This window comes from Maylandia zebra, linkage group LG3, assembly GCF_041146795.1.
Source record: "Maylandia zebra isolate NMK-2024a linkage group LG3, Mzebra_GT3a, whole genome shotgun sequence".
Taxonomy (NCBI): Eukaryota; Metazoa; Chordata; class Actinopteri; order Cichliformes; family Cichlidae; genus Maylandia; species Maylandia zebra.
In genome coordinates this window covers 19,109,384-19,122,642 of record NC_135169.1, presented here as the reverse complement: position 1 = coordinate 19,122,642, position 13,259 = coordinate 19,109,384, and the positions used below count along the sequence as shown (strand labels likewise).

The following is a 13,259-nucleotide window of genomic DNA, read 5'->3' as shown; positions in this document are numbered from 1 at the left end:
TTTGTCATGTGATTTTTGTTTTCAGAAAAACATCTTTGTCATGACAGATTGAATTAAATGTCACCTGACAACGAATGATTTTGTATATATTAAAACAGTAAAAAAAATAAATAAAGTACATGTATATATAAGTATATATCAAAAGGAGGGATGTCACAACAATGAATCACCGGTTTACAAAGAGATTACAAATGTCTTGTTGCATTTCTTGTTTGGTTTGCGTAACTAATACTAATACTATGTGGAGGTAGAAAACGCAAAGTGTTTCTACAGACAAAAGCAAAACAGTGAATTCAAACAAAATAAGAAATTGGGGAAAATTAACAAACAATTAAAACAACACATATTTTGTAGTAAATACCAAGTAAAGGCTTGAAAAAACGTTTTATCACACCATCCCTTTTTTGAGGGAAAGAAAACAAACAAACAAAAGAATCTGCTGGCTGTAAATTGCTAATGCTACCCAGTCATATAAGTGTTAAGGCCAATATGTGACCCGCCTCCCACTGTGACACAAACTTCAATACAAGAGCAGTGAATTTAGGCCAAATGTGTATTTTTATTAAAAAACTAACCACAGCCTGTCCAGCTTAATTCAGTTTTTATATAAATAAATACGTTTACATAAATATGTAACTGTTTTATGCACCGTACAAACAGTATAAATAGTTCCTGTTATTACTGTGCCCAACCGGCAGTATGTTCCCCAACCACCAGGGGGAGCTGGTGGAGCAGAGCTGAAAATGAACACTGTGGTCTTTGCATGTGAACTTCCCTCATGTGCAGCAGGTGCTGCCGGCTCTGTTCTCTGTGCAAGAGTCGTACTGCCCTTATTTTCACTGATGAGATGAGCCTGCAGCAGGTCTTGAGTTGATTTATCTTTGACCTGTAAACAGGTCAAAGATAAATCAGCTCACAGGAGCTACAGTATCCAGAGTCGTACGCAGTGAGGAGGTGAAATTATTAACAAGTCTGCTGTGAAGATCCTGTAAAGATAAATTTTAATGCTTCATGAAATATTATCATCAGCCTCTTAAGAAATACAGCAAGACTGTCATAGCTGGCTTTGGGTCCCTTCATCCTCTCGATGTTTCTGTTAAAAGAAGTTAAATAATGAGTCAGTCTGAGGGCACAAGAAGCAACAACATGTTTGTGTTTGGTTCTCACTTTTTGTTTCTGAACCAGGCGATGGGAAAAATATGCTGCAAAAGCAGCAACTGATATTAAGGCCATGAAAGCGACGTCCACAAAGACCCTGGAACGACCTACTGATGTAGAAATGAACAAGGTCAAAACAAACATACAGTTTAGAAAAAAAACTTCACAAAAATAGAAACAATGCAGAGAACAGTTGGAGTGTTTTCTCACCATTTCTCTGAGTCACATCTTGAGGATCAGGAGTTTGGAGGTTTCTAGGAAGCAGCAGCATGTCCATCGTCGAGGTTTCAGAGACATTTGGATCTAAAAGAGACACATAGTCAGCGTCTGTTTGTAAAATGAGGCTGAAACTTTGAAAATGGCTAAAAAAAAACCCAAACAAATCTTCTCACCGACTACAAGTTCAACAACAGCAGCTTTCACTCTGCTCTGCAGCTTGGGGATGAAACATCTGTATCTGCCGTTGTCTTCCTCCGACACGTTCAGGATCTTCAGTGAAATGTTCCCGTGTTTCATGTCGTCCATGAACAGCTCCGTCCTCCTGAAGTACGAGGCCATCTTCATGTCGGGGACCTCCTGCCTGTCCCTGTACAGGTGAACGTACTCCACTCGGCTCAGCCGGTCCGACGGGTCGGGCTTCAGGTCGGGTTTGGACCACTCCACCGTCAGACCCTGGACATCGAACATGGGCTCCAGGTGACACGGCAGGATGACATCATCACCTGGCGCGGCGATGATTGGAAGATTTGAACCGATCACCAGAACCTCACCTGGAAACAGATGGAAAATTAAAAAGTTAAACCCTTTGAACTCCCACAGACCCTCATGACTAGAAATGTGTTTCTATAAAACATTTCTAGTCACACTGAACATTTTAGGTACAAGTCAGATTTTTGAGGCGCGCACACACACACACACACACACACACACACACACACACACACACACACACACACACACACACACACACACACACACACACGCCTGATAATCTGTTTAAAGGAAATGCAGACGAGGCTCAGTTTACTAATGTTCACAACTCAGAGACGTTCAGCTGATTATCAGATGAGACAAAGAAAAGCAAAAGGCACTGAAAGCAACGACATGGAGTATTTTGTGCTAATTAATCAGATTCAGATTTCTGATTGAGTCATCATGACTTCTTTTCATTGCTTCGTGTCACAGTGACAGTCTTTGAACTACCCAGAGTTTAAGAAGATCATGAGATGAAGCTGCAGCATGTTGATAACTGGATCAGCAGGACGTGGTCTTACAGCAAACCAACAAAACAGCAGAAGATCTGTCTTCTGTCAGTTTTTCACAATGACTCATAATGTGGAGGATGTGTTTCTGTAACTATATAACGAACCCTACATACACGTGCTGCTCAGCAATAATTGCCTGTGATCTGCAGACACATGAAGTCTAGAAACTAGACTCAGCTGCTTATTTCCAAGATGGATCCACATATTTGGTCTGACTCAGATTTTGACACCGGACGCCTTTCCTGCAGACACATCAGTTAAAACTGTATGTATGGATGAGATTAGAGAGCAGAAGTTCCTGTGAGTCACTCACACATGGCATTGCTAGCTGCTGAATCATGACCAGAGCATCTGATTAGTTTGGTTAGTCTTATAAGATGAGTTATTAAAGTCAAAGCTCCTCGTTTGATTTATTATCAAATCAGCTTGTTCAGCTTGAACCAGACTGTAGAGCATGTTTCACTTACAGTCAGAGCTCTCTTACTTTAGTACACTAAAGCTGTGTTGTTCTACTTCATGCTAGGCTCAGTGACTCTGCCTCAGATAACCTGTAACAGAGCAGTGATTAAAAAAAAAAACAATAACTGAGTGTTAATAAAACCTTCAGTGCTCCACCCAAACCTTTAAACCCAACTCTAATCATCTGTTTTTACTCCACCCTTCACATCCTCCTCATACACCCTCTAAATGAAGTCGTTTCCACTCAGTGATGATAGAACACCAGCTCAGTACAATACAGACTTCATCCTGTGTGTTAGTCAGAAACAAAAACGCTCTATTATATTTTTTAAACATATTTATTTATTTATTTTTTAATTCTGCTGCATTAACAGAAGCAGCAGTCTGACAAGTTCACACTCACACAGTCCACCTGCTATATTAACGGGGGGAAGCCGCAAATCACAGGGGCGAACCTGAATCATCTCGTTTAAACTTCTTTCCGTGTCAGTAAGTCACTGATAACTGTCTTTGCTCACAGCGACACAGAGAAGAAACCACAGCTGTGAGCTGACAGTAACGTTTACCTCGAACCGGAGTCCACACGCTGAAAGCCGAGCACAGGATAAAAGTCCACAGCGAGGCAGAGAGCGGGCTGCACACAGACATCGCAGAGAGAGCACGGACTGAGTCAGTCAGGTCTGTGTTTCTGCCTCCTGCTCAGTCAAAGCGAGACTGGCTTTAAATTCCCGCATCACTCGTCTGTGATTGGTTGAATACAGCAACAGCTGACTTGCTCCGCTGCTGAACATATTTCTGTCCTTCACAGTGTTTGCGCGATTTAACAGGTGGTCAGGCTAACTGGTGATATTCGTTTATATATGAATGAATAAATAAATAAATCTTACAATTCATCGTGTCTATCAGTAAACTCACTGCGCTCATGATCGCAGATAAACATGTTTTTGACTCTAGCAATTTAATGCCAGAATTTTTAAATCAGGAACTCCAAACGTGAAACATCCAGAAACATCTGGAAACACCTGGAGCCTTGACCCGTTAACGTTCGTTATCAAACAACATGATCACCAGATCAGTTGTTCTTTGTTGTTAACAATAATTACTCATTGCTATAGAAAAGCTCGGACCACGGAAATATTAGAAAAAAACATGATCTATAACAAACAATAATATTTAACTGTAACTTGATGAAGGGGAAAAAATAAAGTTTCCAAAGTCTTCAAAAACTCCCATAAATCCCCGCGGTTTACCCCGTGATTATTTTTAGATTCAGCTGGCAGATAAAACAGGTGTTTGTCACAAGCTTCATGACTTTGATGACTCAGAACATTGATGCTAACTCATGCTGCAGGAGAAGATAAAGCGAACAAAATAAAACCATAAAACTAAAATACTGCTGTGCCTCTTATGATACTGAAAGACAAAATACTGCTGTATTTGCTTTGGTCATCTGTTTGTCTGCCATGATTGTTCTCTCAGCGCTCTGACCCCTCTGAAAATACTGTGTTGATTATATTTTATTTATTTATTTTTACTATGATTTAATCTTTAATCTCACTGTCTTTGGATTCATTTTGAATCAGCTGAAAGTCCCTCTGAACGTCTCCGCTGATGTGTTGATCCTTCTTCTGTGAAATGATTTAAATCATCTGAATATGCGATGTGTTTCACTGCGCTATGGTTAGCTAAAAAAAAACTTTAACAGATCCTGATATGAAGTCAGAACTCAGCATTTCTTTTTATCGGTGTAACGTTGTGAGTGTGCAGACAGGCTCTGGATTTACCCACACCTACGTGTCTAGACACAAGCAAATTTGAAGGGATGTTATTTGTAAGTCACTGATTCTTAAAGTAAAAGTTACTTTTTTACTTCTATTTTTTTATTATTATTTTTTTTACTTTAAGACTGTTTTGGTGGAGGAATTAACAACAACTCCCATGATGCATTGCATCAACGTATCCATCTGAGACCCTGTGTGGGTCTACTATGTGAACACTTAACACGGGTTCACGAACAAATCAGCTAAGTTCAAGATGTCACTGCGGATCGTCTGTAGCCTGAATAACGATCATTAACTCTCAACTCTTCATGGTCTTCATGATGGTGACGATGAAGAGTTCTGAGCAACGCTGTGTGATCCTCGAACTTTTGGTATCGACTCAATACTGATTAACTACAGTATTGCCAACACCAGTACCAATACTTTCAAATTATAAAGTCAGCTTCCTCAAAGTTGAAAAACGGACTCAAGGCATTCTTGACTTTTACTGCATTTAATGGACACAAGTGGCACCAACCATGCCATTTGAACTGTGCAAACAACATAGAGTGATCAGTTTTCACAATAAGTTGTTATCATAGAGAATAAACAATAAAGCATATTATTCAACAACATAAAAAACATTCACAATTTGACCTTTACAATGACCAACATAAACTTGACAGTTCTGTCACAAACAAACATCTAATTTTTCTACTAACATATAAAACACAAATTGCAAACCTCATTGGCCGCATGAACTTGAAGGGGTTAATGAAAACACATCTCGCAGTGCACACTCTTTCCCCATAGCCGGGAAACTTCTTTGCATGCGTCTACATAGCTCTACCACCAACTGAGAAAGGAAAGCATGCTGCTCTCTACCGAGTGTGACGTGTAAATGAAAATATTGTCAACCTCAAACAACAGACTGAACATTGGTTCCACCCTGGAAACATTCTGTAAAACCTTTAAATGTCTGTTGTTAAACCAAAAATGTATACATTAAATATGATTTATTAAAAAGAAAGTACTTTAATGTATTTATTGTAACTTACACCCATGAAATTACCATAAACTGCATAACTGCTGCTGACGGCAGTCACAAGGGGAGAGCAGTGTGTCATCATCTATGTGCCAACAACACCAACACGAGGATATCATATCGTGCGTCTGAGATGAACCATCAGCAGTTCTGAACACATTTTAATGACCACTAAATCACTGTGACTTGTACTTTCAGGATAAATATGCTTTTTTTCTGAGTGTAGTCTTTTGGTTGTTTTTTTCAACCGTCTCCCTGTGTGTGTATTTGTGTCCATGCTCCCAGATGTTTTGGGTTGCCAGATCGTGATCCTGCAAGTGTTCCTGCGCTGGAGGAAGCCACACCTGCCACTCGTCATCAGCGCCTTATTTAAGAGTGTGGCTGAGCTCCAGTCGGTGCCGATTCTTCCTTCTGACTTGTCAGTACAGCCGCGGTCTGCTATTTTAGAAAACCCTCGCTAAAGTAAGGATCGTCTAGTCATCAATGTGTTTTGTCTTCACTAGGTATTGGTAGGAGTTTGCTGTTTTCACTATTCACTTTTTATGGACACTTGCACTGTGTGGGATTCAGAGTGGAAGCGCCACGCCACCCCAGTGCCTGGAACTTGTAAATAGTGATTCATTGTGCACTTTATAAATAAATTCACTGTTCACCACAAGAGTCCTGCATTTGGGTCCTACTTCTCGCCTGCAATTCCATCGTCTGCCACCACAGTCTCTGACAAATTCAGTGACATACAGGACTGAGGACTCGAGTCTGCACCTGTGTTAAGTGGAACAAAACAAAAACAGTCCTGGAGATGGCTATAAGAGTTATTATAGTTTTGCATTTTCTGACAATTTTTAGATTTTATTTTAGTTAACTAAAATGTCACTTTTTTTATGTAGTTTTAGTTTTTATTTTAGAGGCTTAAGAGTGTTTTTGTATGAGGCCCAGAAACCTAGTTTGTGAGAAGGAGCAAGACGAGGCGTACCAGATCTGGCAAATTAAATCCAGGTAGCTCCTCACGTGCATGTTTCCCATCAAACTGTCAGAAACATGAGACTAATGAAAACTTCATCATACATGACATTAATTGAGACATAAAGGAGTAAGAGTGTGTGTATGTGTGTAAAGCAGTAAGAGATGACTGCATCAGACTGAGCTAAGAATAATAAAACTCTGTAGAGCATTTTAATATCTGTGAAACACAAAATAATTCACAAAAATACAAACTTTCATCTAATCAAACAGTTTGAAAACTTCATAAAATGCAAACAGGAAACAACACACAGAAATGATAAATAAATAAATAAATAAATATATATGAGGCACGGAATAATTTATTTATAACACACTTTAAAAACAAAGTTTACAAAGAGCAGGAAGAAGGTGATTTTAAACATTAAAGACAAATAAAAGAAACACACTAAAGTTCATAAAAAATAAGTAGAACAAATGTCAAGACAAACATTTAAAAATCAAAGACACCATCTCTCCATCTATGGTCAAGTGCATGCTTCACATCAGCGAGGTTAACTGTGAATTTCTATACCAAATAAAAGCTTTTTTAAGTTGACCCCAGAGAAAGATGGTAAGCTGCCCAGTTAGTCAGAAATATACTATAGTGTAAAATTAAATAATCAGCTCAAGTTTTATATAGTCAGTTATTTACAAATAAATACCTGTTATTCATCCATGACTCCTACATAATGTTTGTGCAATCAAAGTAAACATCTGTCAGATTATTATCACATATTTACTGCTTTGCAAACTTCATAAAGTACAAACAAACAAAGAAAACAAAACGAACACATACAAAATAGAAAACTTTTTTTTTTTAAGTAAATACTTTCCTCAGCAGAGCTTCGTGCTCTCATTCTATTTATGATAATAATAACGTACATGTAACGTCTTTCATTTATTTACTGTGTAGATACTGTGTAGCATTCACTCTGTGTTTTATCTGATAGTTGTTAAACACTTTTGTAAAAGTGACCTTGTGATGATCTCAGTGCTGCTGGACTGAAGTGTCTTCCTGTGGCTGCTTGTTTGAATCCCCAACCAAATTGTCAGGATCCAGAAAAGATAAACCAACGCTCTCCACTCCATTAACACCAACAATCCTTTGTGCAAAGCACTAGTAATTGTTATGACTTTGGATCCCCTGGTCCCCCGAATGCTTCTATTAAAAGAAGTTTAATAATGAGTCAGTCTGACGGCACAAGAAGCAAAAAAATGTTTGTGTTTGTTTCTGATGTACCTTTTGTGTGATGGCGAGAGAAATAAGCAGCAAGTGCAGCGACTACAAGTAAAGAAACAGTGATGATGATGGAGATCAGCACAGCGACCCTGGACCGACCTGCTGAGGTGAAAAAAGGTCACCACAAATGGACCAAAAACGTCACCAAAACAGAAATGATGCAGAGATAAATCTGGATTTTTTTTCTCACTGTTTCTCTGAGTCGTGTCCTCAGGATCTGGAGTTTGGACGTTTCTGGGATGCAGTGGTGTCTCTGTCAATGAGATTTTCCCGTAGTTTGGGTCTAAAAGACACAAAAAAACATAAGAGTCATAAATTGTTAATAAAAATTTGAGTTTGGAACCACAAACATCGCCAAAACAAATCTTCTCACCGACTACAAGTTCAACAACAGCAGCTTTCACTCTGCTCTGCAGCTTGGGGATGAAACATCTGTATCTGCCGTTGTCTTCCTCCGACACGTTCAGGATCTTCAGTGAAATGTTCCCGTGTTTCATGTCGTCCATGAACAGCTCCGTCCTCCTGAAGTACGAGGCCATCTTCATGTCGGGGACCTCCTGCCTGTCCCTGTACAGGTGAACGTACTCCACTCGGCTCAGCCGGTCCGACGGGTCGGGCTTCAGGTCGGGTTTGGACCACTCCACCGTCAGACCCTGGACATCGAACGTGGGCTCCAGGTGACACGGCAGGATGACATCATCACCCGGAGCAGCGATGATTGGAAGATTTGAACCGATCACCAGAACCTCACCTGGAAACAGATGGAAAATTAATTCTCCTGAACTCCTGCAGAACTTCCACAGATCCTCAGATCGTCAGTGTATAACTCTATAAAGTTACACACTGAAGACCTGAACATCATGAACAGGCCCATGAGTCTTTGTGGTGTTACTGCAGAGGTGTTTCTGGGACTAAATTATTGAATGAAACAAGTCCTCCTCAATGTTTCCAAAACCAACAGAGAACTCATGGGAGATTTGTTTCACCCTAAAGCCTTGTTTAGTTCTAATAAGTGATGCTGAGTCAGTGGAATTAAGGAGCCTGGGACCTGGTAAACCTCAGTTCAGAGTTCACATGGGCTGAGGTTGTGTATAAACCTCAGCTCATGTGTCCATAAGGACCCATATGATCACAGGGTGACAGTGACATTACACATCATCATAGGTCACAACACCACTGAAGGTTCAATATGTGGGACTCTGTCAGCTTTTATACGTGAAGAAACTGGAATACAAGGTCAATAAAGTCAGGTTCTGCCATTTCTATCTTCGAAAGACTTCAAGAAAGTAAATTTCTCTGGCCCATAACACTCACTATACGTTTGAGAGATTTCAGACATAACCAATGAGTATTTCTTAGTTTTAGTGAGTCCTCTTTAGAGAGACGGCCCTTTAGGGATTAACCATGCAAATAAACAGGTCGAGTTTCTGAGTTCTGTCAATTTCGTTGAACTTCTATTCTTTATCACCTCTTCAAAAACAAAAGCATCCATCAAGTTTTTGAAGGAAGCCACAAGTAACAAAACTGGTTTAACACATGAAAAAAGTTGGATTTCCTTCTTCAAAACTGTTCAACACTGCGGCTTTAATTTCATTAATTTGTTAATCAAATGCTCATGATAACCCTCCCAGGCCAGAGACATGTCAACCGTTAGACATGACAAGGAAAGGCAAAGGTTTTTTGTTTGTTTCAGCTCCAGTTTAAACAGAATCACCTTTGTCTTCTTCCATTTCTTCAGTCTTTGGGGTACTAAGAGTTACAAGACGAGATGAAGAAACAGCAAGAAGCAGAGAGCGTTTAAAAGTAAAAAACAGAGCTGTTTTCACATTTAACTCATAACCTGTCTTTGTGGAGGATGTGTAGCACAGCAGGGTAGAAGCCTAACCGATTAACACAAATGGATGTCTGCGTATATCAGGCAATAACTGATTATTGGTGGTTATTCAAACATGATCTACATGGCAGATAAACAACAAAGTCACCAAAATCACCAGAGCTGCTTATATTTGGAAAGTCCAAATGTCATCTAATCATTTAAAACAAATGAGTTGTTATTATTAAATGTCACAACGTCCTTTTGTTCAGTCACATCAATTCTGAGCTGATTAACTGATGAAATACTTTACAACAATTCTCCGTGACTCACTGACTGACTCATGGGACGGATACGTATTGAAGCCCGTTTGCAATAAAAAAAAAATCAAACAAACAAACAAAAACAACCCAAAAATCAAGTATCTAAAATCGAAATTTCGAGTTACTTTTCTCAACATTTCGAGAAAATAACTCGAGTTATAGATCCTTTTTTTCCTTAGTGGTGGTAACGGGCTTCCATAGATATGGGATGGGTGGATGGATGGATACGGCCAGATGCGGCTTCTAAGTCTCTCTTTTTTTTCAGCGGACGGTTTTAACGTTTACCGGGAGATCTCCACACCTGTCAGATGTTGGTGCCAAACAGCAAAGTATAGCACGTGTCTTCTATTACACTTTAATCACGCGCGGCCCTGCAGTATTAACAGAGACACCACGTTCACACTCACACTTTCAGCCTGTTCAGTGTTGTCCGTTATAATTAATCCTCTGTGAGCGCTTAAACGGGGTAAAGCCGCTCATCGCAAAGGAGAGCCTGCTTAAATCATCTCGTTGAAACTTCTTTCCGTGTCAAAGTAACTCACTGATAACTGTCATCACTCACAGCGACACGGAGAAGAAGAACACACAGCTGTGAGCTGACAGTAACGTTTACCTCCAGCCAGAGTCCACACGCTGAAAGCCGAGCACAGAATAGAAGTCCACAGTCCACAATAGAAGACAGACATGGTGCACAGAACACGGAGTCCGTGGATTAATTAATCAAACCTGAGGTTGTCTGTGCTCCTGCCTCGATCTCACTGGATGTATGTATGAATGACCTGTTAGTCTTCAAATATCCAGATACGGTAACGAGCAATGTTCCCTCTAAGCTGCGCGCGTGCGCAATTGCTCACTGCTGCTGGCACGGTCTCTGCGCACAGAAAATCTGCGTTGCGCAAAAAAAAAAAAATCTAACCTGAATTGAAATTAATATTAAAACTTTAACAATTTTGTTTTGCAGTGCTAGTCAGTAAGTGACTGGCTGCTTAGAACGATGCCACCTTATCCTAGTCCAGCCAATAATGCGATGGTTGAGATCAGAGGCGGAGCCAGACATTTGAAACACCCGGGGCTTAGCCCAAAAGGATAGTATGCATGTGGGATTTTTTTTTCCCTTGGGGGGGGGAAATGACTGAAAGATTAATAGGCTCTGTTTTGAGTTTTGTTCAAAAAAGAATGACTTCATATAGGGAAAAATATATATCACATGTGCAGAACACCTTAAACTAGTTTTTTAATTAAGCAGCAAGGCAGAACAAAATCAGGGCTGTATCAAGACACGAGGACTAAACCCCAATTCAACCAGACCCAGAACTGATCCTGAATTAAAACAGGACTACAACAGTTCAAAATCAGGACTACTTGGGACTTAACCAAGACAGAACCAGAATCAGAACTAGATGATAGTAGCACTAAAAATCATCATAGACCTGCACTACATTTATTTTTTAATTTTACCAAAGTACAATATTTAGATTGAGAAAGGTTTATATAATTATTTAGCCTTGTTGTGCAAACAAGCCTGCATAACTTAATAAATATAGAATTTGAAAAATAACAAACCTAAAAAGAAACACTAGGTATGAGATACATGAGTACCTGTGATACGGTGATACTTTTGGTAAACAAACATTTGACTAACATGTGTGTCTCACCTGCTCTTGTTCATCTCTGTTCTGTCCTCATTCTCCTCTCCCTCTCTGTTCCTCTCTCTCCCTCTCTGTTCCTCTCTCCCTCTTTGTGCTGACAATCATCAAATATACAGATATTTACAAACTCTTCAGATAAAAACACAAACACTTTTTAATTGTAACATCAAGTCAGACTAAATGTTTATTTTTTTAGATTGATAAATATAAAAAACATATTTGTTAACTTTAAGAGTAAAGAGAGAAACTATCTGTATTTCTTAATTGTAAATGGCACCAAATTGTATTCAAAATTGAGCCACACTTATGGAGCTCCACAATTCTTTTCCTGGTGTTTTGGTTGACATCTCTTGATTTTCCCATGTCACAGAAACAGGCTCTGTGTTTTGCCTTATATGCATCCACAGCTGTGCCACCTGTTTACTCACATGGACTCTACTAACCTATCAGAAGCTTCTTCAGCTCAGAATGGAATCGTCTGGAGTTTTCTTATTAATTAACAATAAACTTAGTGTACATGTACTCCTAAATTTGATGAAAGTGATAAAAAATAGACAGCTCTGTTTCTCTTTATTCTGACATTTAACTAATTCAAAAGATATTTCAATATTTATCTAAAACAAAAGTTTACTCTAAATTGATGTTGTACAGTAAAAATGTTTTATGTTTTCTCCCTAAAGTGTAAATATCTGGTTACAAATGTGAATATCCTGCTGTGTACTGAAATCCCTCTTGTTTTGCATAGAAATATACTGAACAACATACAAAGCATAATATATAAAATAACATTTACCTGAGTTTTTCTTTGAAAGAACCCTCTAATGTCCATTCTTATATTTCAGTACATAACTGAAACCGATTTAGTCGGGGAGGGTAAGAACTGAAAATATGAAATAAACACACGTAAGCTAAGAATCTCTAAAAAAAAAATAGCATTTGTTCGGCTTTTCATTTCGCCATTTGTTGATTCACTTGAAGAGCAAGTAAAATAATATTGGTCAAGTGATCAGTTTGATATCAATCTTTCGTGATGCACCGTCATATTTACATTATTTGTACGGTACGAATGATTTGCTTTGGTACCTGGTCAAACTTAAGCTCTCCTTAGTATGGCTGGCTCCGTCTCTCCAACAGCGCACTGACGGGCAGCAGCTGCCCCACCCCCTCGCTCAGTCGCTTAGTGCCTGAGCTCGGATCATACCAATATCAGGGGGGGATTCACGCACAGTCGTAAATTCCCACAGTGTGCACTATGTGCTTCGAATATTGTGTGTACTTTTTGTTTTATACAGTTGTCAGCCAGGCATCTAACTATGAAAAAATTGCACTCCAAAATACCCCGGGCTTCTGACAAAACAACCCGGGCTTAAGCCCCGTAAGCCACCCCCACGCTCCGCCCCTGGTTGAGATGTGAGAGATTTGCGACGTTTAGCGCAAATCTTGTGTAGTTAGTGTGTAGTGTAGTCAATAGTTTAGTTGTGTGTGTCAGAACAAGGAGGCGACTGCTGAATACTGCTTTTCCTTTTTCAATCTACACTCAGAAAA

General features: G+C 39.4%; 2 protein-coding genes across 7 annotated transcripts; both read right to left on the bottom strand.

The window, feature by feature from the left end:
• Nucleotides 1–522: 522 nt before the first annotated feature.
• LOC106676734 (myelin-oligodendrocyte glycoprotein) lies at nucleotides 523–6,179 on the bottom strand. 5 transcript variants are annotated; one of them, XM_014413929.3, is made up of 5 exons: nucleotides 3,449–3,549; nucleotides 1,551–1,928; nucleotides 1,369–1,461; nucleotides 1,168–1,268; nucleotides 523–1,093 (listed from the first exon to the last, which is right to left on the bottom strand). In XM_014413929.3, the coding sequence occupies exons 1-5, from the start codon at nucleotides 3,528–3,530 to the stop codon at nucleotides 1,055–1,057; spliced, it is 693 nt and encodes a 230-aa protein (XP_014269415.3). In that variant the 5' UTR covers nucleotides 3,531–3,549; the 3' UTR covers nucleotides 523–1,054. The 5 variants fall into 5 exon arrangements, with proteins under 5 accessions (XP_014269415.3, XP_014269416.3, XP_076736679.1 ...); XM_014413930.3 differs by having other exon boundaries at nucleotides 1,168–1,265; XM_076880564.1 differs by having other exon boundaries at nucleotides 523–1,268.
• A 782-nt stretch (nucleotides 6,180–6,961) lies between these two features.
• LOC106676732 (myelin-oligodendrocyte glycoprotein) lies at nucleotides 6,962–10,929 on the bottom strand. Of its 2 annotated transcripts, none has more exons than XM_076880523.1 (5): nucleotides 10,679–10,929; nucleotides 8,303–8,680; nucleotides 8,120–8,212; nucleotides 7,930–8,031; nucleotides 6,962–7,851 (listed from the first exon to the last, which is right to left on the bottom strand). In XM_076880523.1, the coding sequence occupies exons 1-5, from the start codon at nucleotides 10,749–10,751 to the stop codon at nucleotides 7,817–7,819; spliced, it is 681 nt and encodes a 226-aa protein (XP_076736638.1). In that variant the 5' UTR covers nucleotides 10,752–10,929; the 3' UTR covers nucleotides 6,962–7,816. The 2 variants fall into 2 exon arrangements, with proteins under 2 accessions (XP_076736638.1, XP_076736639.1); XM_076880524.1 differs by having other exon boundaries at nucleotides 7,930–8,028.
• Nucleotides 10,930–13,259: the final 2,330 nt, after the last annotated feature.

Bases quoted from the DNA above. Each gene is read 5' to 3' on its own strand.
- LOC106676734 (XM_076880564.1), bottom strand. From the start codon at position 3,530: ATGTCTGTGTGCAGCCCGCTCTCTGCCTCGCTGTGGACTTTTATCCTG. The intron at 1,929-3,448 runs GTAAACGTTACT...ATCTGTTTCCAG, and splicing joins CGTGTGGACTCCGGTTCGAG to GTGAGGTTCTGGTGATCGGT. The intron at 1,462-1,550 runs GTGAGAAGATTT...TGTCTCTTTTAG, and splicing joins TGTTGTTGAACTTGTAGTCG to ATCCAAATGTCTCTGAAACC.
- LOC106676732 (XM_076880523.1), bottom strand. From the start codon at position 10,751: ATGTCTGTCTTCTATTGTGGACTGTGGACTTCTATTCTGTGCTCGGCT. The intron at 8,681-10,678 runs GTAAACGTTACT...ATCTGTTTCCAG, and splicing joins CGTGTGGACTCTGGCTGGAG to GTGAGGTTCTGGTGATCGGT. The intron at 8,032-8,119 runs GTGAGAAAAAAA...TTTTCACCTCAG, and splicing joins GGACACGACTCAGAGAAACA to CAGGTCGGTCCAGGGTCGCT.